This window comes from Rhamphochromis sp. 'chilingali' (genome assembly GCF_963969265.1).
Source record: "Rhamphochromis sp. 'chilingali' genome assembly, chromosome: 10".
NCBI lineage: Eukaryota > Metazoa > Chordata > Actinopteri > Cichliformes > Cichlidae > Rhamphochromis > Rhamphochromis sp. 'chilingali'.
Window position 1 is genome coordinate 29,117,552 of NC_137937.1, and position 22,405 is coordinate 29,139,956.

A 22,405-nucleotide genomic window follows, 5' to 3' on the forward strand; every position below is an offset into this window, starting at 1 on the left:
GTGAAGCTGAATTAGAGTCATTCGCCGTTATTAAAATGCAGTCACGTTTAACCCAATATCTGGGAATCTATTTTAACCAAAGCCTAATTTAAACTAATTATTGGGGAAAATGCTGCTGATAAGAGAACTAAAGAATTAAATGACCATTGCCAAAAGGGGGAAAGCATTTGCAAAGCGCTTGGAATCAGTTTGTTTGTTTGTTTTAAACATTTGTGCCCAAGCCACCTTAAAGGGCTAAAAGTTTCAAGGCACAACTGTTTTAATATCTAAAGAAAATTGGCTTAATATGGCCAAGTGTTTTCTGTTGACAGTTTTCAGGTGTTTTACTTGTGCTTGTGTGCGTGTTTACAGACAGGAGGAGGTGATCAGTTTTACCTCCTGGTTATATGTCAGGGAATCTGGTGTACTAATATAGTGTGTTTAAATGCCAGTTATTACTTTTTTCCCCATGTATAATAATATTTGGTTGACAGAAGAATCCCAGAGAACACCTGGACTTCCCTTATGGCACAGTATTTGGGAACAGCTACTCTAAATCATTTCTTTGTTTGACTAGCTCACAAGACTCAGCTTAACATAACACTAGGCAGACACACTTAAACATCATAAACTATTGAGGGAAATTATGGCTATTTGGTATTCCAAGCATGAGTCCATAGAAAAAAAAAACTTTGAATGTTGTAAAATGTGCAGTTTAGCACACATCATCTCTGTGTTTTCTTTCCCGGTTTTTACTCAGTGAGATTCAAATGTTTGTAAGGCTGTTAAGCATGAATGTAACAAGTGCTTGTTACTGTCCTTACATGTAAATACACACATAATATACATCTAGCATTCAATCTTTGTAAATAAGATTTAGAACTTTTACATTTTAAGGCAATCAAGTTTGGGTTTTTTAGTCTGCATTGAAGATCTTAAAACATTTATGATGTTTTTGGTTGCAAGTGAAGCAATAATAATAAGTAATGACATGTTAACACAAGATAACATTTGAATGTAATATTTAATTCAATAATAGGTATTTTGTAACTGGATTTGAATATTGTGTGTAGCTTCCTAATAAACCCTACTGTTCTATAATTGATTTCACTTTGTGATTACTTATTTGACAGCACTATAAAGAGCATCTCTCCAAAATAATTAAAGTACTGTTAAAAATATCATATTAGTTTTATAAAATCAGAGCTTCAGAGAATCAAGTCAAACTCATAATTAAATGGTTGATTTTAATTTACAGTACAGTACAATTCAGCACATACTGGAGCTGTGTGAATACTTTTCTAATCACATGCAGTCAGCAGGTACCCAGAAATTTTCTAAACTCTTCTTTGATGTATCTGTAGATTGGACGGTAGAGGCGTCTGTTTAACACCATGAGATCAACAGCAGTCTCAGTGTGGGCGACTCCATGAAGAACATTCAATGACATCTTAACAGAGCGCAAAGTGAGAAGCTCAGAGAATCTTATGGTAGATTCAGCAGGAACCATAATGTCATTGGTCCCATGGAGCAAAGCGAATGGAGGCAATCTGTCAGAATAAAAAGGACTGTAGTAAATAAATGTCTGTAGTGTGTTTGTGTTTCCAATAAAGAATTGACGTATTAGATTTCAGAACTGGTGTTAAACCCATTTTTTTTATCCTTTTCCACTTACCTGTTGACTTTGTCCTGGCTGAGCTTCTTTAGTAAGTGTGTTGGTGAGTAGTATGGAAGGTTTTCCACACCATTCATCGCTTTGTGCATGGGGGACACTCGTTCAACTCCTCGTTTCTGTTCATGCTCATAATGGTCCACGATGTTGTAGACGCCGCTCAGACCTGTCCGGTGGATATAAAACAATTAGTCTACCTTATTAAGAATAACAGGAAAGAAAAAGGTCATTTTTTGATTAAGTTGTTAATTTTCATATTTATTAAAAGTGAAAATATGAAGTACTTATAATAAAATAGTAATATGAGTAAATGTGTCTGTAGCTTAGGAGACAGAACAGGTCATCTGCTAATCAGATAGTTGGTGGTTTGATCCCTGGTTGGCTCAGTCTGCACAAATATCTCTGATGCGTTCATCACAGTGTGAATATTAGATAAAAAAGCACTTAGACATAGAAAAATAATGTTTGTGGGAGTGCTTGAATGAGGCAAGTTACACAAAGTCTTTGAGTGCTCAGGTAGACTATAATACAATCTGGTAATATACAAAGAGTGAGACAAACATCACAATATTGAAATGTGTATATATTGAATCACTGTAGGGGAAGACCATTATGGAAAACAAATACTAATATTAAATGATGAACTTCATTTCTTACCAATAATTCCTCTTATCGAGAGCAAGACTTCCTGCTGCTTGCCTGGCTCTATGGAAAGCTCCTCTCTTGTATCAACAAGAAACAGTGTGGTGAGTGTACACAAATGTGCACCTGCTGAATGCCCAATTAATACAATGTTGTCCTATAAAAAAAAAATACAACACAGAACAGCATGCTGTACGTGATTATACATTTTTACCTACTGAAGATTAAGTTAATGCACAGATACACAATGATTTTATTTTTAAAAAGGCTCTGACGAAGATAAAGTACAAGCATGATTAGTCTGTATACAGGGGCTCAAAACTTAGCACTGCTTTAATTCTAGACCGACACAGCTGAGCAGCAGTGTTTTAGAGTTTTCCCTGGGCAGTGAGGAAGTTGGTAAATATCAGAATATCAGGAGTCCTTGCATGCCTAGCTCTGTGCCTAGCACAGAGGTAACTGGTTCACTATTAATTTTTATAAAGAATCCTTAACCTCCTAAGACCCGAACTCTTCCACGACATGCATTTTTAATTTTTCTTTGATATTTGGGCATATTGGGGCCCAATGAATGTAAAAACAAAGAATTACCAGATTTTTTTTTTTACCTTATTTTTGTTTTTAAGAAAAATAAGAGCCGCATATGAGGATATTCATTTAAAATCTTGATAGAACAGTAGCAGTATAATGTCCTTGTAAGTGGATATCAGGCGCTTGTAGAGCAAAATTAAGTATTTTGGTCTAAATAACCCAAAATGTGATGTCCACATATGTGGACACCAGGTCCTAGGAGGTTAAATAATACTAAGCTGTCTTACTTTGTCAAAGTTGAATTTCTCTCCATTCTGGTGGGCCCAAATCAAGCAGTCAGTGATATCTTGGACCATCCCTAAAACATTCCCCTGACAATCACAGTCAACCAAGAGTCAGTTTAGAAACAACTTTATTATTTAAAATGAAAGTTGATCTTTGTCCTGTAAATTTACATTTTTGGTTTACCTAATTTAAATTCAATATGTATTTTATCAACTAACACACATATGCGATAAAATATTATCATTCATAAGTTGTGATTCAAGGATGTTATGACTCATAACATCCTTGTGATTACTGTGTGTTGTTTAAAATCTCTCACCTTTGGATATGTGCAGTAATCAGGACAAATTACAGTTGCTTTCAGTTCTTCAGCCATCCGACTCCCCAGTAAACAGTAAGTGGACCTTTCTCCTGTGCCCCATGCACCTCCGTAGACAAATACTACCGCCGGTGATGGCAGCTTCCTTACATTTGGAGGGTGGTATAAGTCCAGCTTGTTGCCTCTGCGGCCAAACGTGATGCCCTGTCAAGCGTCCACACAAACAAACTGATTATTCACACGTTCTTCAGCACTAACTCAACTGATAACGTCATTGATTGTAAATAATAATCAAGAAAACAGGTAGATTTTCTCAGTGAGTTATCCTTAACCTACCTTTTCATAATACTTTAGATTCCTCTCATCGTTATACCATGACTTCAGCTGAAAGTAAACTTTCCAATACTGCAGGTATTTGAGAAGATCCAGTGTAGTGAGGGTCAGACGATATATTCGCCTGACGAAGAGGCCAAAAGCGTAAATGAAAATTACAAACATACTGCTCAATGAGTGGGCCAATAAAACAAAAACATCAAACAAAACAAAAGACAATAAAGGAACATGTGTAAATTATTTTAAAAGTTACCTTGGATTAAGAGCTTCTATGTACTTCTTATACCCAGGCTTGTCAGGCCAACCATAAATCCACTGACAGGCTAAACAGATGGAGTAGAGCAGGCCCACCAACATGACACCCACAGTCACAGACAGTGACATGTAATATTTTATATCAGACCTTTAAAAGCAACATATATTATGTTAAGATTCATTAAAAGTACACTTAGTTTGTGATCTTCAAGAGGATATACTTAACTTTTGCATTATACTTAGGATCTTACATTCTTTATGGCTTTATCTTTCCTACCTGCAAACATAAAAAATATAAATTATAAGTAACAAAACATAAGTAATAGAAAACAGTATAAATTGTTTTCAGAGAAATGATGGCACAAAGTTACGATTGCAGTTTTCAGAAGTGTGTCATATTAAAGCTCATTTTGTAAAGACTTTTAGTTGTAACTACTTAATTTAATAATGTTTTACTTAAGCCGTAATTATTAACAATATTAGGTCTTTTTCTGTTAACCCAGGCTTTCTGCTTTAGTCTCATTTCACATGCACATAAAAACGAGTTATTTGATGCTTCATTCACCCTCCTTCTGTGCACAAAGGATCAAACTAAGCATCAGAGGCAAAAAGGCTTGAGTGCATGATGAGTGGAGTGGACATTCAAAGAAAAATCCACATAAATGACAGGACCAAAATTTTGACACCAGAAAACTGCATCGTGATGTGATGATGATGATGACATTTTTCACTACATCTTTCACAGGGTTTTAATTAATGTTGTGGCTCATGAAGTGAGCCACAACATTAAAACTGGGCATCAGAATGAAGAAGAAAAGTGATTTAAGTGACTTTGAATGCGGCTTGGTTATTGGTGCCAGAAGGACTGGTCTGAGAAGTTCAAAAACTCCGGGGACTCACTGGGATTTACTGGGATTTTTCCACACAACAATCTCTCGGGTTTCTCTGGAGTTTGCAGAGAATATTTTTCCATCTGTTCGTCCATCCATCCTCTTCTGCTTAGTCAGGGTCAAGTTGTGGGGACAGTAGCCTAAGCAGAGAGCACAAACTTCCCCCTCCCCAGCCACCTTCTTCAGCTTATCCGGAGAAACGCTGAGTTGTTCCCAGGCCAGCCAAGAGATGTGTCTCAACCATGTTCTGGGTATACTATACACCCTTGGAATGCTTCAAGGCAGACTGAAAGTCTTGAGTTTCTCTGGGTGAAAATGTCTACTTGATGTCAGAGGTCAAAGAAGAATGGACAGACTGCTTTGAGTTGATAGGAAGACAACAGTAATTCAAATAGCCACTCATTATAGCCAAGGTATGCAGAAGAGCACAGCAGGTTGAAACTTGAAGCAGATGAGCTACAGCAGCAGCAGACCACATAAGTTAAGAACAGGAAACTGAAGCTACATTTCACATAGGCCCACCGAAATACCCCAAAACAAAATCTGATGCTAAAAGAAGGTTTATTCAGTTACTAAATAGGTCAGTTTGTTGAGTTATGATATTTTTTGAGTAGAAGTCTGTTTAGTTTACCTCTTTTATAGGCCTACATAGTTCTTAAAATAGCTTATTTCTATTATTGTGTATTTTTGAAATAACCTCTTATCTTTTCTGGGATATAATAAAAAAAAACATAATTTAAAGATTATATCTGTGCTTGGACGTTCTTGGCTGCTTGGTCCATTTGAAGGCAAATTTGAAGGCACTTATTAAAGTTGGCTGATGTGTATATTTGTATTTAATGGCTTAGGACTTTCAGAACATTAGTACATGGCTTTTTACATAATTCACAAACACAAAACCATTTACTTATGAATAGCTTTCATAAAGAATTGGAATAGCTTAGTGATGGTTGTCCTTAAAATTGTACCACAGCACTCTCTAGTGGGGTTTTATAGGACGTACCAGCATTCAGAAAGGCGCTTTCACTCGAGAATAATTTTAAAAATCATATGAGCACTTAATAACTCTTGATAATAAACTGATAAACGCGATCTGTATATCAAATAGTTCTGGTATGGAATTTAATATAAGTTTTCTGTCACGTATTTTCGCAGTTCTCCTACCGTTGGACGTTTTGTTGCCAAAGTACGTTTGTCTTCTCTGTCACGACCTCGTTGGGCGAATGAGTAGAGGTGGAGGACAAATGCAAACAAAAACTAAATATATATATCTCTCTATATATATATAAAAAAAGAAGAAGAGCAGTGAAGAGAACCCACCTGCACTTAATAATGTCACTGCGGATGACTGAAGCACATGTCAACGTTCATACTGTGTTGTTTCATGCAGGTCAAGTAAACGAGAACCACAGAAGAAAAACAAACAACTTCAATGCAAAAGTTGAAATTCCATTTCTTGTCCCAGCTTACCCGAAGTGTAAATCAATTCACGACAATTCAAAAGGCTCGCAACACGGCAACAGATTTTAGAAAGGGTAATGTAAGCGAACCTTAAACGCACTTCGACCCATTAGACCTGACATGAGTTTGATTTATTGCGCTTATCTGTGGTCTTCATGCAAGACAACTCGATAGTACAGCACCATAATGTTCGTAGTTCCCCTGTAGGTTTAACAGCCCAATCATATCATATCAGCAGATTATGGAAATGGGAAAAGTGTTACAATTCATATTTACATTTACAGACCTGCCCCACGTTTGTGCCCCGTTTTCACGCAGGGTGTTCCACGTTAACTGGTTTTTGGTCGTTAGATTTATTTACAGATTCCACTCCCCGTGCTCCAGATGTTGCATCCGCAGATTCGTCATTTTCACTGAGCGGTCAGCTCTGTCTGTCTGCCAGTGCGTCATTCAGTTTGACAAGATTAAAGACTTAGGCATTAAATAAAAATAAAAAAGGTCCCCATCTCCTGCCCAAATGGATCAATATTATCTTCAGACAACAATTAAATTATTTTAATATAAAAAACAAAAGGCATTATAGTTTTTGCATGTTCCTACCATTATTTTAATCTTATTTTGACTTTTTGTTTCTTTACTTAGTTTTAGTCTTTATTACTTATTATTTTATTTCTAACAAATACCAGAGGCAAGATAAATGAGCATAGATATTACAGTTTAAGCAGAATTTTAGAAAGCAGTTGGCTCACAGGCGTTTAGACACCCAAAGCCTCACTTGAAATATCAATAAAACCCTAATCTTGCAGTTTGTGAAAACAAATTTTTCCAAATGAACAAATATCAAAACTGAGGATACGCCATCTTTATTTTAATTTACTTTATTTTAGTTAGTTTCTTAAGTTCTCAAAATGATTTCAGTTATATTTTTTCCGAAGGTCTATTTTTTAATTTTTACTTTAGGTCACTAAAATGTTGTTGTTTTTTCACATCACACATCATAACATTGAAATGTATTCATTTCCAGTGCTGTTTGGGGTGTGAGAACAGCCACTTTTAAATGGTTGGTTCCTCCCTAAAAGGCTGTTGGAAATTCATTAAGGGTGTTTCATTTCAAATTTTAATGTATTTTCTTCCATCTGCAGCTCCAACCATTCCAAACTGCTGGAGCTGGCTTTGGTTTGGTAATGTTTGGCTAATTTATCCAGTTTTTTATTCATTCATCAACTTTCATTCTTCATTTCTGTGTGAATCAATGCTGATTCACGTAAACGACTGGCAAATGTTTACTATGAAGAGTATATGTATACTTTATAAATAAAATAAAATTGAAATTAAATTGAATGAATATATTTGACAATTAGAAAAAAAAATCTGTGGTCTTTCTTCAAAACTGATACAGCTTTTAATGATCCTAAATGTGTCCTTTGTTTGTTGGACAAAATACTAAATCCCAAAATAAAGTAGTGAGAGCAGAAGTATAATTATCTTGCAGGTGCCATTTAATAACCATACAATAACTCATAATAAAGATCAGAGGTATTTGTGGTAACTTTCCTACATTAATCGGCCACTGTCCATAAGTAATTTATCAGTACATAAAATATGAGCACTGGCAGTGTATGGCCACTAGAGGGGGGTAGAATTATGTCACTTGCAACAAAAAATTTTCAGTCAAATCTGTTCAGAGACTGAAGCTAGAAGACGATAGTGAGTTAAGATGGAAAGATAAAAGGAAGTATCATCATTAGTGGTTTAAAGCTTTAAGGACTACACAAATCAGGGATATTCTAGCCAAAGTACCGGGCAAAACACTGAACCCTGCCTTACTCTCTGATCCGTTAGAGAGGAAGTAATTAGACGTGGGGGGGAGTACTTGTATAAAAGTGCTTTGTCAGAAATGTTCGGTGCTAATGTAATATGTTTGTAGTAAATTATCCCTACAAATGCAACTATTTATTACACCTCTGTGTTGTATTAATGTCCATCTAGCATCAGAGACATTCTCTATAAATTAAGGGGTTTTGCTGGCCCTGACCATGGAAAACCTTCGCTTCAGCACTGCCAATTCAAGGAAAGCAGAGCTACTGTCCAACCTGAGGGTTATTGTTATAGTTGGCCACACAGAGCGGAGCCTCAAGCCTTGAGTTGGTGTGTGGTTCTTCCTCCGTCTGCCACAATGTGGGGAGTCCCAGGTGCTTTTTGTAAAGCCGCAGTGGAAATGAAGCCACTTAGTGAATGAGAGCCATTCAGCTGCACTGAGCGCACAGTCAGCCCATTCTGAATGCTGTGGTTAACTATTCACAGCATTTGTCACTTACAGTTTAACACTATCATCAATTGAATTATGTCATGTAGAGTGATATAAACATATTAACACCTGACATTCATTCCTGATTCTGTGTGGGTGTAAGCTGAATACATTAGCTTTTGTTTTGTCATTAAGTCCATTAAAATTATTGGTCTTTTATTATTAGTAGAATGACATACCAGGTAGCCAAATACAGGAACCCGGGGGGATCTATTTGAACTAAAATAGGATTTACAATTATTATTCTGGAAAATGCTCATGATAGTAGAACTATATATAGTCTTATCTTAAATGAAAAGAAAAGAAAAAAAAAAAGAAAAAAAAAAGAAAAAAAGAAAAAAAAAAAGAACTATATATAGTCCATTACCACAACTGATTTAGAATTCAGGCCCCTCTTCTATGGAACCACCTTCCAGTTTGGATTCAGGAGACAGACACTCTAGAGACTCTACTTTTAAGATTAGGCTTAAAACGTTCCTTTTTGCTAAAGCATATAGTTAGAGCTGGATCAGGTGACCCTGAATCCTCCCTTAGTTATGCTGCAATAGGTGTAGATTGGTGGGGGATTTCCACGCTGCATCAAGTAGTTCCTTTTCAGTCACCTTTCTCACTCAACATTAATAGACCTCTCTGCATTAAGTCACACTTGTTGTTAATTTCTGGCTCTTGTCCACAGCATGTCGCAGCAGATGGCCCCTCCTCGCTGAGCCTGGTTCTGCTGGAGGTTTCTTCCTGTTGAAAGGGAGTTTTTCCTTCCCACTGTCGCCAAAGTGCCTGCTCATAGGGGGTCATTTGATTGTTGGGTTTTTCTCTGTATCTATTATTGTAGGGTCTACCTTACCTTACAATGCACCTTGAGGCAAGAAATTTGATATGTTACAGTTTTATTCATATCTACCAGGAATATACTATGTAACCTGGAAAGTTTTTTTTTTTTCAGATTACACTTCAGATGAAGCCATCTTTGTGAGCTACGCTCTACTAGCCCAAAACTTACCTCCATTCACACAATCTGAAAACAGTCTTGCTGCCTCTGGTGGTTCAGATCCAGCAATTATTATTATTATTATTTTGAAGAAGGCAAAGTCTTTCTCAAAAGGTGCTTTTTGTTTTTTAATTGCCCTTTTAGCTTGCTTGGCACAGTACTGGCATTACTTAACTCCCTCCAACAAGGGATTAATCAAGCCAGCTCCTGAGGTCATCTGATATTCCCAAACCAGCTGAAACTATAGGACATTGATATTTGGCAGGAGTTTCTCACAACAGCTTTTATTTCTTTAGGTGTTTTTTCGAGTAGTTTTTTTGCAAACACAAGAACGTGATCAGTTTATCTCGTCAAAGGCCAGACAGTGAATATGATGTGTAGAGATTTCATACCTCAGGTGAATCAAGTCCCACACCTCCACCCCACCCACCCACCAATCTGAGCTATGGTCTGATTCATGATCTGAGTGGCCTCATCCCTCAGGTCACTCACACACAGACTCCATACACCAACCAACTCCTTCCCCTTGTTTTGTACATATTCCTCTTGTTGGTTATTTATTCCCCTTGTCTTACTATTTTGATTTCCTGCACAGTTGATACAGACCAAAGTTTTATTCTATTCTACTTGCAGTACAAACATTTGACACACATTTTTTGTAAATAATGCTCAAAATTCAAACATTTTAAAGCAATTAAGTTTTACAGAACATGGTTACTATTGTTCTGCAGTGAAAATCTGATGGTATTTATGTACTGTTTCAAAGTTATACTGGCTCAAAAATTGCTAATCATTCAAGACTTCCCAAAATATTTTGCTCTCTGTAAATACATGTATATCAAAAAGAGTGACGGGTTAGATTTTAACACTATCACAAGATGTAACAACATTGAATTTTGGAATATTAGGCATAATAATTTCAAGTAGGTGTAAAAATGATGACTGTACTTCATTTGTCAATAAAACTTGGGTTATTAATGTGCTGTTACAATATATTATACACGTACTTTTAGAGTATCAAATAAAACACTTGAAAATTCTCAAATTTGATAATTAAACAACAGCTACAGATTTGTTAACTGTATTCAACTTTTAATACTGTGTATCAGTGCAATTCTTACTAGCGCACATTTCTCCACAACTTATTTTACTTTGTGATTATTTATTTGAAAGCATCGTAGAGAACAACTCTCCCACACAATCACAGTATTGTTAAAATATAATGACAGTGTTATTAACTCAGAAAGTGTTAAATCAAACTCAAAGTTAAATGGTTCATTTGAGGTATAAGAACAAGTATCTAAAACGTAAATGTATGGATCATTCAGTATGTATTACAGATTTTTGAATGTTTTTCTAATGATGTGCAAGTACCCCGAAGTTTTCTGAACTCTTCGTTGATGTATCCGTAGATTGGATGGTAGAGGCGTCTGTTTGACACCATGAGGTCAACGGGGATATCAGTGTGGCTCGCTCTGGGAAGCAGATTCAATGACAACTTAACAGAGCGCGAAGTGAGAAGCTCAGAGAATCTCATGGTAGATTCAGCAGGAACGACAATGTCATTGGTCCCATGGAGCAAGGCGAATGGAGGCAATCTGTCAGAATAAAAAGGACTGTAGTAAATAAATGTCTGTAGTGTGTTTGCATTTCAAATAAATAACTGATGCACTAGATTTTAGAATTATAATTGGTTTTAAACCCATTTTTTATCCTTTTCTCTTCACCTGCTGACTTTGTCTTGGCTGAGCTTCTTCAGTAAGTGTGTTGGTGAGTAGAATGGAAGGTTTTCCACACCAGTCATTGCTCTGTGCATGTCAGAGAGGTATTCGATTCCTCGTTTCTGTTCATGTTCATAATGTTCCACAGTGTTGTAGACGCCACTCAGACCTGTCCAGAATATAAAACAGTTAACCTAACTTATAAAGTATAAATAAAGGAAGAGGAACCACAGATTAGCTAAAAATGCTCAAAATGTGTTTTACAATCTCCATCAATAATTTAGCTATGTATGTGGCAAATATTACATCATGAAAGTTTAGTATAAAATTAAAAAACATTTCTTTAGATGATGAACTTCATTTCTTACCAATAATTCCTCTTATTAACAGGAAGACTTCCTGCTGCTTGTCTGGCTCTATGGAAAGCTCCTCTCTTGTATCAACAAGAAACAGTGTGGTGAGTGTACACAAATGTGCACCTGCTGAATGCCCAATTAATACAATGTTATCCTATAAAAAACAGAACAGCATGCTGTATGTGATTAGATATATGTATTTTTTAACGTTTATAACAAACAATTTGTGAATGAGTATAAAAGCATTCATATATGCACTTAGTCCCAGGACATCCTAGGTCGCGCTGCGATTTATTTTGTAATCGTATCATCAGATCTGTGGCAGCATGCCGTATAGGTGAGGAGGGAAACTGAGCTATTAGCTGATCACCTGGTGATGACTAGGATCAGGTGATGCAGGAGCATGCTGCACACGCTTTGTGTAGTGAAGGTACGTTGGGGGCAACTTCAGAACTTCGACAACATTCTGAGAGATGCTAAGGACACTGAGTCCAAGTGAACCACGCTCTGCAAAACCATTGCTGAAGCTGCTGTAAAGGGTTTCAGCTGTAAGGTGGCTGATACCTGTCACAGGAATAACCCTTAATCCAGTCAAGCTGAAGAAGCAGTCCGAAGCTTGGTTGACTTGTGGGACCTCCTCAATCCCACTGACTGCTTCGGTGCTGAAAGCAGAGTTTGGGAATGAAGAGGAGGACTCAGACATTAATGAGGGCAAGGTCACTGATGTAGTTAAAAAAAACTCATTGGTGGTAGAGATTCACCCACGATTCCCTAAGGCTTTGCAGGTTATGCAATTGTCTTGCTGGATCACACCCGTCAGGCTTCTTGGAAGGACTGTCCCAGGGTATTAGAGAGGAGAGCCAGTTAGGTGGACCTTGGTTACAGGAACAATGTGGTTTTGATCCTGATTGTGAAGACTAGAAGAGCTCTTTATTCTCTTGAGGACTGAAAGTAATGTGGGAGTTTGCCCAACTAGCCTAGAAGTGTTTTATGAGATTTCACCATGTTCAACCACATTCCTCATGGTGTCTTTCTTGGGTTTGTTTTGGGAGTATGGTGTATCTGGCCCAGGTTATCCAAACCCTTTACAACCATATCGAGAGTTTGGTTTGGTTTGCTGGCAATAAATCATTACCAGTAGGTATTGGACACAGCCAAGGGGTGGACGGTGTCAGATTAATTTGGTTCTGTTAACTTTATCAAACCACAGTCTCCAGCTTGTACTGGGGCCGTTTGCATGGAGAGAAAGGTCTGAGTGTCCCTCCTGAGATTTTGCTGAATCCTCCTTACACGGCTCAGTTTCTAGGGTCGGGAAATCATTCAAACTACTTCTGTATGATGATGTGGTTTTTAATCAACATGTGGAAACGACACCAAAAAGAAGATTTTTACTGCTCAGAGGGTTAAACAAGACCTAAAAATCTGTTTCCAGTTTATGTTGAATAAATAATGATAAATAAGTTACATTACTTCACTTCAACCACCAGTCACAATCCAAAACAGTGTCAAAAATTAAAAAATAGGAAAAGACATGATGCAGAAGCTGTCAGAATTATTCTACAAAATAAATAAAACATTTACTTAATCTGTAAAAACGCATGTATATGAATATGTAACATTTGTAAAAGTCAGTATTTTGGGTCATGGTAGCTATTGTTATTGATTAATTATATTTCAGGAGGTTTGTTTGATTGTACAGATATAGGCAGCTTATTATTCATGTTCCAAAGAATACTTAAATAATACTAAGCTGTCTTACTTTGTCAAAGTTGAATTTCTCTCCATTCTCGTGGACCCAAATCAAGCAGTCAGCGATATCTTGGACCATCCCTAAAACATTCCCCTGTTGATGAGAGTCAGCCAAGCGTAGTTTAGAAGTTTAATATTTGAATAACCCCCCCCCCCCCCCCCCCCCCCCCCCCCGCTTTTACTGTGTTGTTCAGAAGCTCTCACCTTTGGATATGTGCAGTAATCAGGACAAATTACAGTTGCTTTCAGTTCTTCAGCCATCTGCCTGCTCAGTAAACAGTAAGTGGACCTTTCTCCTGAACTCCAAGCACCTCCATAGATAAATATTACAACTGGTGATGGCATATCTTCTAACTTGTCTACATTTGGAGGGTGGTACAAGTCCAGCTTGTTGCCTCTGCGACCAAATGTGATGCCCTATTAAGTGTCCACACAAACAAACTGATTACTGACAAATTTTTCAACAAAACAGGTAGATTTTCTCAGCAAGTTATCCTTAAAATACCTTTTCGTAATACTTAAGGTTCCTCTCATCGTTATACCATGACTTCAGTTGAAAGTAAAGTCTGGCATACCGCAGGTATTTGAGAAGATCCAGCGTAACAAAGCTGAGACGATATATTCGCCTGATTAAGAACACAAACACATAAACAAACCTTAAAAACAGACTCTGCTCAATGAGTGGAACAAAAATGCAAAATAAAAACAGAGAACACATCTAAAGTATTTTAAAAGTTACCTTGGATTAAGAGCTTCTATGTACTTCTTATACCCAGGCTTGTCAGGCCAACCATAAATCCACTGGGAGGCTAAACAGATTGTGTACGACAGGCCCACCAACATGACACCCACAGTCACAGACAGTGACATGTAGTATTTTAGATCAGACCTTCAACATGAACATATATCAGGTTAGAATTCATTAAAAGTAATGTCAGATAGTGTTCTTCAAGAGGATATACTGGACAGACTCTTACATTATTTTAGTCTCAGTCTGTCTGTCTTACCTGCAAGCATAGAAAGATTATAAGTAACATAATATAAGCAACAGGAAACAGCATAAATTGTTTTCAGTTACACAACAGGACAAAGATATGATTATGTCGTTTTCAGAAGCATTTCATATAAAGGCTCATTTTGTAAAGCCCTTTCAGTTGTAACCACTGGCCTAATTTAATTAATGCTTAATACTGTTTTAGAACTTGTATAAGTGAGTAATAATTGACAATGTTAAGTCGGAAGGCTGCCTTCATCCTGCTCCAGCTTTAGAGAAAAAACATGGTGCAGAACATCTGGATAAAACAAGTTTCTCGCTAACATTGCACTTACACCCATCACCCACAAAAGCAAAGTCATCTGTGTGTCTCAGAACAAGGTTTAAGTGAGTGATACGTGCCAAAATAACGTCCACATGAGTGCCAGGACCCATATTTTGACAGCAGAAAATCACGTGGTAATGAGACGATTAATGTTCCTCACCTATGTAATAAACTACATTAGAATTTATAAATGCCTTATTGAAAGTCAGTTAGAAACTAGGACATTTCTGGACAAGACTGGCCATTTAGAACGATAGCTTATGACTTATACATAGAACATTAGCACATGGTCGTGACTCGTGTAGGTCACTAATAAATACATTAAAAAAAACTTCGACGTCATGCCTGAGTATCAAGAATTTCTACCAAAGCGCCCTCTAATGGCATGTTTATGCAATAGCGCCACCATTCAGAAAGGCGTGTTTAAAATCTTTTTTTTAGCCATTTAATAAGTCAGTATATCAAATATATTGAGTGTCACCCACACTGGAACATTAAAATCATATGACCATGTATAAACATTAGATCATAGGTTGAAATGCATTGAGAAATACTTCATTTATCAAATGATTTTTACATATAAACGGCTTAAAAGATTTATTAGACCACCACCCAATCCAAAATTAACAGTGTTGGTAATTATGTTTCTGTAATGGTTTATCCACCAGCATGTGCAAGCTATTTAAGTAAAATTATACTTTAACGTTAAAATGTAATTATCAATGTTATCGATGAATTTACAAATTTGCTGTTTACTATTAAATAGTATTATTTGTTTTTATTATGATTCCAAATTATAGTTATTTACTTACATACCTGAACAGAAGATAAGTGTATTATTATTATTTTTATATAAGTAAAAATATCAGCACTTTGGTTGACCAGATCCCGCCAAACTGGTTGTTGGGCAGACATGGGGTTTGTTGTGTGGGACAAAGTGGGACATGTCAGCTTTGTAGCTTGAAATGTTCATATCTAAATTTAAAATGATAATAATAAAAAACAAACAAATGGAAAAAACAATTTTACAACACTGGCATTTATCATGTATATGCTAAATATATTATAGTTTCAACTCTCTTGATAAAAGATGAAGATAAAAGGATGCTTAATGTCGTATTCTTTTCAATTTCACCATCGTTGCAGCTGCTAATTGTTTTTTGGTTTTCAGTTCATATGTACTGGTGGATTGGCATACCTGTTTTCCTGATTGTCAGATACCTGTTGTATCTGACAATTTTAACTTTTTTGTTACCACCATATTTCCCTCTCTGTGCAAAATTAAAAAATAACTAGCAAAAAAAGAGAAAACCTCTGTTTCTTAGAATATACTGGCTGCTTCAATTTCTATGTGGTTGTTTCCACTGTATTCAAGACAATGTCTTCTTGGTTCTGACTAGAATTACAATAAATACAAAAAAGCCTTTCCTTCTGAGTAAAAAATAGACTTTACAAAGTGCTTGTCCTGCAGATACAGTCAAAATGTGTGACACTGTCTTTAGATGTGAGACGGGCAGGAGGACAAGGAATAAAAAAATGTTGTGCAGACATCTAATCACCCTAGACAGCTAAGCAAAATTGTGCCCCCTTTTTCTTTCTTTCTTAGAGAGCTTTGACGTAAAGTTAGCAGTACCACTTACTCAACTTGAATCGTGAAGATAATGAAGACAACGGTGTGTCTGTGAAGGTTCTCAGTCATCCAGGTCATCGTAGTCAAAGGAGCTTGCAAAGAAAAGCGTCTGGACTTCTTTAAGTTGCTAGAAGACAACAGTTCTGACAACGGTTTCCTACCGTTTGACTCTTTGTAGCAATAGTATGTTGGTTGCTAATAAGCTAGCATATATCTTTATTTAAAAAAGAATAATAATAATAAACGACTATCAAAACAAACATACCAAATAAAAGGGTACTTTCTGTAAAAGGCCGGGCTGTATGTACATCATGTAACTGCAGTGTAGCCGCTTATGAAGCGAGCTTCCAAAGGACCGGTGTTCTGCCCTCTTGTCCTGGGGCTTGTCCTGACAACCAAACACACAAAGATAAATACGGCGAAGTGGAAATAGTCTGCTATTAACTTCCGGTTTTGCGATGATAACCAAAGAGCGTCCGTTGATGTTTGAAAGTACCATTTTATAGTTAATTTGTGACATTGATAACGTTATATGTCAGCAAAATAGAGATAGCAGGTCATTTGTTACTCTAACGTTTTAATTATTTATTTATTTTCTTACACGTGAAGCTTCTTGCATGCATACATTTTTTGACGTACCGATGGCGGACATGGAGGATTTCTATCTCTTCATTGTCAACATCTCTGCAGTGATACTCCGGAAACACATGCTAAAATAGTTTGGTGATAAAATACAATACAATACAATAAAATGTATTTTCTCGAAGCTTTCAACCGTGATTCAGCGGAAGGGCTTTGTTGATCTTTCATAGATTTATTTTATTTTATCTTTTCATAATCCATTTGTTGAGAAGGTCGCTGAGCTGTGATCGAGCGGTGCTACTGTGATTGATTAATGTCAGACCAATACAGTATGTCAACAGTATGCTACCTAAAGGGAAAACGGCGAGGGCGTTTACGCATGCGTGTGGCAGAGTAACGGGATTTTATTAGACTCATGATCTGACGGTAAATACGGATTTTATTCTACAGATGGTTCCGGTCAGCTGTTTCACCAGATTTCAGGGTTATATGCTGAAATAGTTTGTATTAATGTAACTCGTGGATACCCCCCGCCCCCGCGCGCGCGCGCTTCAACCCATAACACCACACACACTAATTATATTGTTTTTTCTCTCCATTTCAGATACGGGATACGGTGACAGTGATAAAATCTGCCCATATAATTTTAGTGCATTACTTACTCCCCTTAGGCGGTTTTTTGAACTAATAATTTGCGACGATTTTGATAGGATGATTATGGGGCGCCTGGCATTAAAATCTTGACTTGGAGACTTTTTCACAATGAAAATGAAGCTTACAAAGGTATTTCTTTGCTCAAAACTGATATGCCCCTGGTTCCAGTTCCAGTTTGTGTGTTATGGCCAAAATACCAAATCCCACAGCAATCCCACAGCTCTCAGATTACTAAAGAACGTCCATTATAAACATTTTTTTTTAAACAGTGTTTTATAACTTCAGTATTTATTGGACGCTATCCAACTCGATGCAGTGCTTTTGACTATACATTATTCCGGAGCCATCACTTCATAATCACATTGCTCTCATTACAACAATTAGAGACCAGTCCATGAGTAACTTTATAGTGTATAAAATAGTAGCACTGGCAGTGTATGGCCACCAGGGGGAGGAAGAATTCTGTCACTTCCATCCTGAACTGTTTCATTGATTTTTAACATATTGCTGCTAATTATCGCCCAGACATTATCAAATCTGTTCAAGGACTCTAAAGCTATGAGACAGCAGTGAGTTAAGATGCAAAGATAAAATGCTTTTAGGATCAATATTAGTGTTTTGAACTTTTAAGTACTTCACAAATCTCGGATAGTGATATAATTTATCTGTTCTTGCAGCATTCAATGTATAAAATCAATGAAACCAACTGAAGCCCCAAATGCATTTAAATGATCATGCTATGCTCTGTCAGAAATGCTCTGCGCTAATGTAATATGTCTGTAGTAAATGGTTTGAAAACATGCAGTCCAGCAGTATAATTATCCCTACAAATGCAACCAATTGTTACACCTCTGTGTTGTATTAATGTCCATCTAGCATATCTAAACCAACATAAATTCTATAAATTCAGGGGTTTTGCTGGCCCTGACCATGGAAAACCTTGGCTTCAGCACTGCCAATTCGTGGAAAGCAGAGCTACATACGAGTACTGTCCAGCCTGAGGGTTATTGTTATAGTTGGCCACACAGAGCGGAGTCTCAAGCCTTGAGTTGACGTGTGGTTCTTCCTCCGTCTGCCACGATGTGGGGAGTCCCAGGTGCTTTTTGTAAAGCCGCAGTGGAAATGAAGCCACTTAGTGAATGTGAGCCATTCAGCTGCACTGAGAGCACAGTCAGCCCATTCTGAATGCTGTGGTAACTATTCACAACATTTTCCTTTTACTGGTTAACAATTGCATTATCCTCAAGAAAGTAATTATTTCATGCAGAGCGATATTAAGATAATAACACCTGACATTCATTCCTGATTCTGTGGGGGAAAGCTGGATTTGATATATTTTAATTTTTGTAAATTTTTGCTGACCTGAATTCAAGGGGAATGTAAAAATGGTGAAACCAGTTGCAAAATGCCAGAGTCATCACTTTTTTTTTTCAGATCAAACCAGCTCTGTGATTTCTATGATGGCGCGGGGAGGCACAATGCACCATCTCACTGCATTCCTTCCACAAGAAATTAATACCTCACACCTGTCATGCCACAGAATTACAATTCAGTGCAAAATGCTGAATCTCTACCATCCGCATGGAAACTGCTCTGTAGCAGGAATGTGTAGTCTGCCTCTTTTCCTTTAAATTATATCAGTGCTTTTATTTTCATAAATATTTCTATTGCTGTTTTTGAAATACATAATTGGCGCATTTTTGTTTATCTGTAAATGAAATCTCCAAAGGGAATGAGGAGACAGCTGCTTCGTGACCATGCTGGAGAAGAAGACCTGCTGTTTCCAGGTAACTCAGGTACAGCAACGAGACAGGATGCCAAAATAAAAAATGTGATCATCAGATATTTCCACTGCAACTGTCACTGTCTCAGGCACTATTTCACTGCAGGGCAACCTGCACGTGGTGAATAAAGCCTTGATTAATTAATTGATTGATTGATTGATTGATTGATCTGTCAGCAGCCCGAGGATTTATGACGTTATGCTTTTGAGTGCCTGTCCAGAGTGTCGCAAAAGCATCGCAAAAATCTCAAGCAGTTTTTAAACGTGTTGTAAAAGCAGGATAGATAAATCTCTAACATTTCAGATGTATAGAGAAAATAATAACCCCATGCATTTTAAAAGACGTGATCAGCTCATTACTGTGACAAGTGCTACCGGTGCTGAGTCATAGTCAGAAGGGTTTGTCCACATTATAACTGGAAAGGCTTGTAGTACTGGATGTACCTTTGAAATCCCATCTGTCCTTTTCACACATGTTCTCACAGTCTATTCACTTCAAATCTAAAAATACAGCCAATCACTCTTCTGTATTTGTAGCACATACATTGCTAACACTGATGTTCATTGCTGATGACTGACTTTGTGTTTCGATGGAAGGCTACAGCTAATTACTTTTTCTCACAGTGTCACAGCAGTGAAGTTCAGTTTACCGGTTACATTTGAACTAATTTCATATTTTCATGGCAAAACCAGTATTGTGTTTGTCATTGTTGGTGTTCCTCAATAAACAGAAGTTTCTTTGTGTATATGATTGTTTGCACAGGGAGTGTTGGGAGGATTTTCAAAAGATGAGTCACGTGTAAACTAAGTGTCTGAAACATGTAAACTAAACAGGCCATTTTCAAATTTCTTAGCTTATGTCTAAAATATGAAAATAAGAACATTCAATGTGTGCAAATCACCTTAGGGTGAGTTCTAATAATGAAAACAGGATGTTGTTTGTGAAATTCAGTAAAAAAAAAAAGAAAAAAAAAAGGAGACTAGGGATAACATTTAGTTTTCCTCATTAAATGTTTGTATGTGCGTGTCTCTCTGTGTATATCTTTAGCTGAACTTGTGTTTACTGCTGTAAATTTGGATAAACCAGTATGTTTATATCCCGCCAGTGAACCCTTGCTCTGACCCAGTCCCTTGAGCTCCTAACCGATGTGCGGCACTGAGCCGGGACCCAAACGTGCCACTTCTGTGTTTCTCTCGCTTGCTTTTCCTTCCGAAACGTGCTCTCAGTGGGCTCAGGACCTCCAGACTCAGAGCCATCTTTTCACTGGGATTTCACAAACATGCCAGGGCCCCAAAAGAACATCCCTTTCACAGTGGGAACCATGGAAACTGGCACTGACCATAAGGTCCAGTTTCTAGGTATCCCAGAACCTGGAAATACACCCGGAATCCCACAGACGCCAGACGAGCACTGAAGACAGAGGTGCTGGCATTCATGCACATTTTCAGTGGGCCCTCTGACTGACTGGAGAGAAACAGAGTGACCATTCTTGTCAGATGCATCGGATGAATGTTAACAAGTTTGTGAGGATGCTCAAGACAGCATTCTTCCCAAAGTGTGGGGCCCGCCCCCATTGCAGGGTTAGGCGCGGTATGAAAAGGGGGGGAAAAAACCCAAAAACGCTCGGACACTGCTAGCACGGGGCGGCCACAGAAACGCAAAGCAGAAGATGAAGCATAGCTGAATATGTTTCCAAACCAACTTCATTCTAAGCCAAACACTAGAAAATATGGTCTTCCCTTTGGCTTCACCTATACAAGATCCAAGGTAGGTCTCCCCTGCATAATTAGAGTCCCCTGTCAGGAGCAGCGCTGGGCTCTCCACATCACGGACAAACAGTATCCCACATTCTTGATTTTTAGTTCACAAACACTTGTTGTAATGACTAACTACTCCTGACATTTTGGAGATGTTAGCTCTTTACACAGTAAAGTTACAGCAGGATACAAATAATATCAGGTTGATCCTGCCAGGATTTGTTCCCCCTGTCTAAATCAGGGACAAACAGTATCCCACAGTTGTTTATGTTTTTAAACCCATTTTGCACAGAGAGGCATTTTTTGGCAAAAATGTATTGATAGCAATGTTGAATATTATTACACAGGAAAAAAAACCCAACTACACGTAAAATAATCACACCGTGACGCCTCTGCCTTTGTAAATGGAGGGACAGTAACTGCGTGCATATATGTAAGCGTGTAAAACCTGAAGATAGTCAGATTAACAGTAACAGTATTTCGTCTCTATCAGCCATTCTGCTATTCATCTCACGGAAACAATAACGTGGCGCATAGCGTGATGTGAAAAAAGGCACATACCTTTGACGTTGGGTGACAAACTCTGTATTCCTCCCACACGTAAACGCAAAAAAGGAGTTTTAAAAAATCTCCGTTTTCGGTGATTCAAAGCGCCGTTTACGTGTGGACGAAACAGCTGTCAAAAATACCAGGTGCGGACATAGCATAAAAGAGTTAGGAGTTTACTTACTTACTACCTGTAATTTATTGCAGATTACTTGTATTTGCTTAATTGTTTACTAAATGTCTGAGGTGTGAAATAAACCGCAATGGAGCAAAAGAAGGGTGTGTGTGGTTGGAGGATGTGTTTGTGCGTGTGCGTGCACGCGCGCAGGGGGCGGGGGCGCGAACATTTTTCTTGTAAAACCCCTTTGGTAGGCCCCTTTGGGCCTAGCAAAAAAAAGTTTGGGAACCACTGCTTTAGAAAAAGAATGCCGAGGGTTGCCAGAAAGAAAGAAAAGTATTTGATGGGGAAACTGGCAAAGAAAATAAACGATGTGTGGCCATGCACGTGTCTGTGTGCACAGCCTGGGGGAACTTCAGTTGGTCCTTCCGCCTGTACAGTTTGGTCTTTATATAGTCCCAGATCGGCGTAGAGACCGAAGAGTCGAGTGTCAGTGCGTCATGCCTCTTTCCTTCACCGACTGAGCTAA

The 22,405-nt window shown here is 37.7% G+C and overlaps 2 protein-coding genes across 6 annotated transcripts; both read right to left on the reverse strand.

The window, feature by feature from the left end:
• Window positions 1–1,206: 1,206 nt before the first annotated feature.
• Window positions 1,207–9,678, reverse strand: LOC308404360 (uncharacterized protein; the record flags this gene model as incomplete). Its single annotated transcript, XM_080894387.1, has 9 exons — window positions 1,207–1,529; window positions 1,655–1,817; window positions 2,309–2,450; window positions 3,112–3,195; window positions 3,429–3,632; window positions 3,765–3,885; window positions 4,015–4,084; window positions 6,071–6,107; window positions 9,673–9,678. 9 exons carry the CDS (start codon window positions 9,676–9,678, stop codon window positions 1,295–1,297), a joined length of 1,062 nt encoding a protein of 353 aa, XP_080750513.1. The 3' UTR covers window positions 1,207–1,294.
• A 1,053-nt stretch (window positions 9,679–10,731) lies between these two features.
• On the reverse strand, window positions 10,732–21,963 carry LOC308404038 (uncharacterized protein). 5 transcript variants are annotated; one of them, XM_080893873.1, is made up of 11 exons: window positions 21,774–21,963; window positions 16,701–16,823; window positions 16,446–16,578; window positions 14,464–14,493; window positions 14,226–14,375; window positions 13,992–14,112; window positions 13,691–13,903; window positions 13,497–13,580; window positions 11,750–11,891; window positions 11,388–11,550; window positions 10,732–11,258 (listed from the first exon to the last, which is right to left on the reverse strand). In XM_080893873.1, coding segments are annotated over exons 4-11 (1,149 nt in total). In that variant the 5' UTR covers window positions 14,466–14,493; window positions 16,446–16,578; window positions 16,701–16,823; window positions 21,774–21,963; the 3' UTR covers window positions 10,732–10,984. The 5 variants fall into 5 exon arrangements, with proteins under 5 accessions (XP_080749999.1, XP_080750000.1, XP_080749998.1 ...); XM_080893874.1 differs by having other exon boundaries at window positions 16,451–16,823; XM_080893872.1 differs by having other exon boundaries at window positions 16,446–16,823.
• Between the last annotated feature and the right edge of the window lie 442 nt (window positions 21,964–22,405).

Coding starts and splice junctions, on each gene's coding strand:
- LOC308404038 (XM_080893876.1), bottom strand. Junction 14,113..14,225: donor ATAGAAGCTCTTAATCCAAG/GTAACTTTTAAA, acceptor GTTCTTAATCAG/GCGAATATATCGTCTCAGCT. Junction 11,892..13,496: donor AGAAATTCAACTTTGACAAA/GTAAGACAGCTT, acceptor TGTTTTTTATAG/GATAACATTGTATTAATTGG.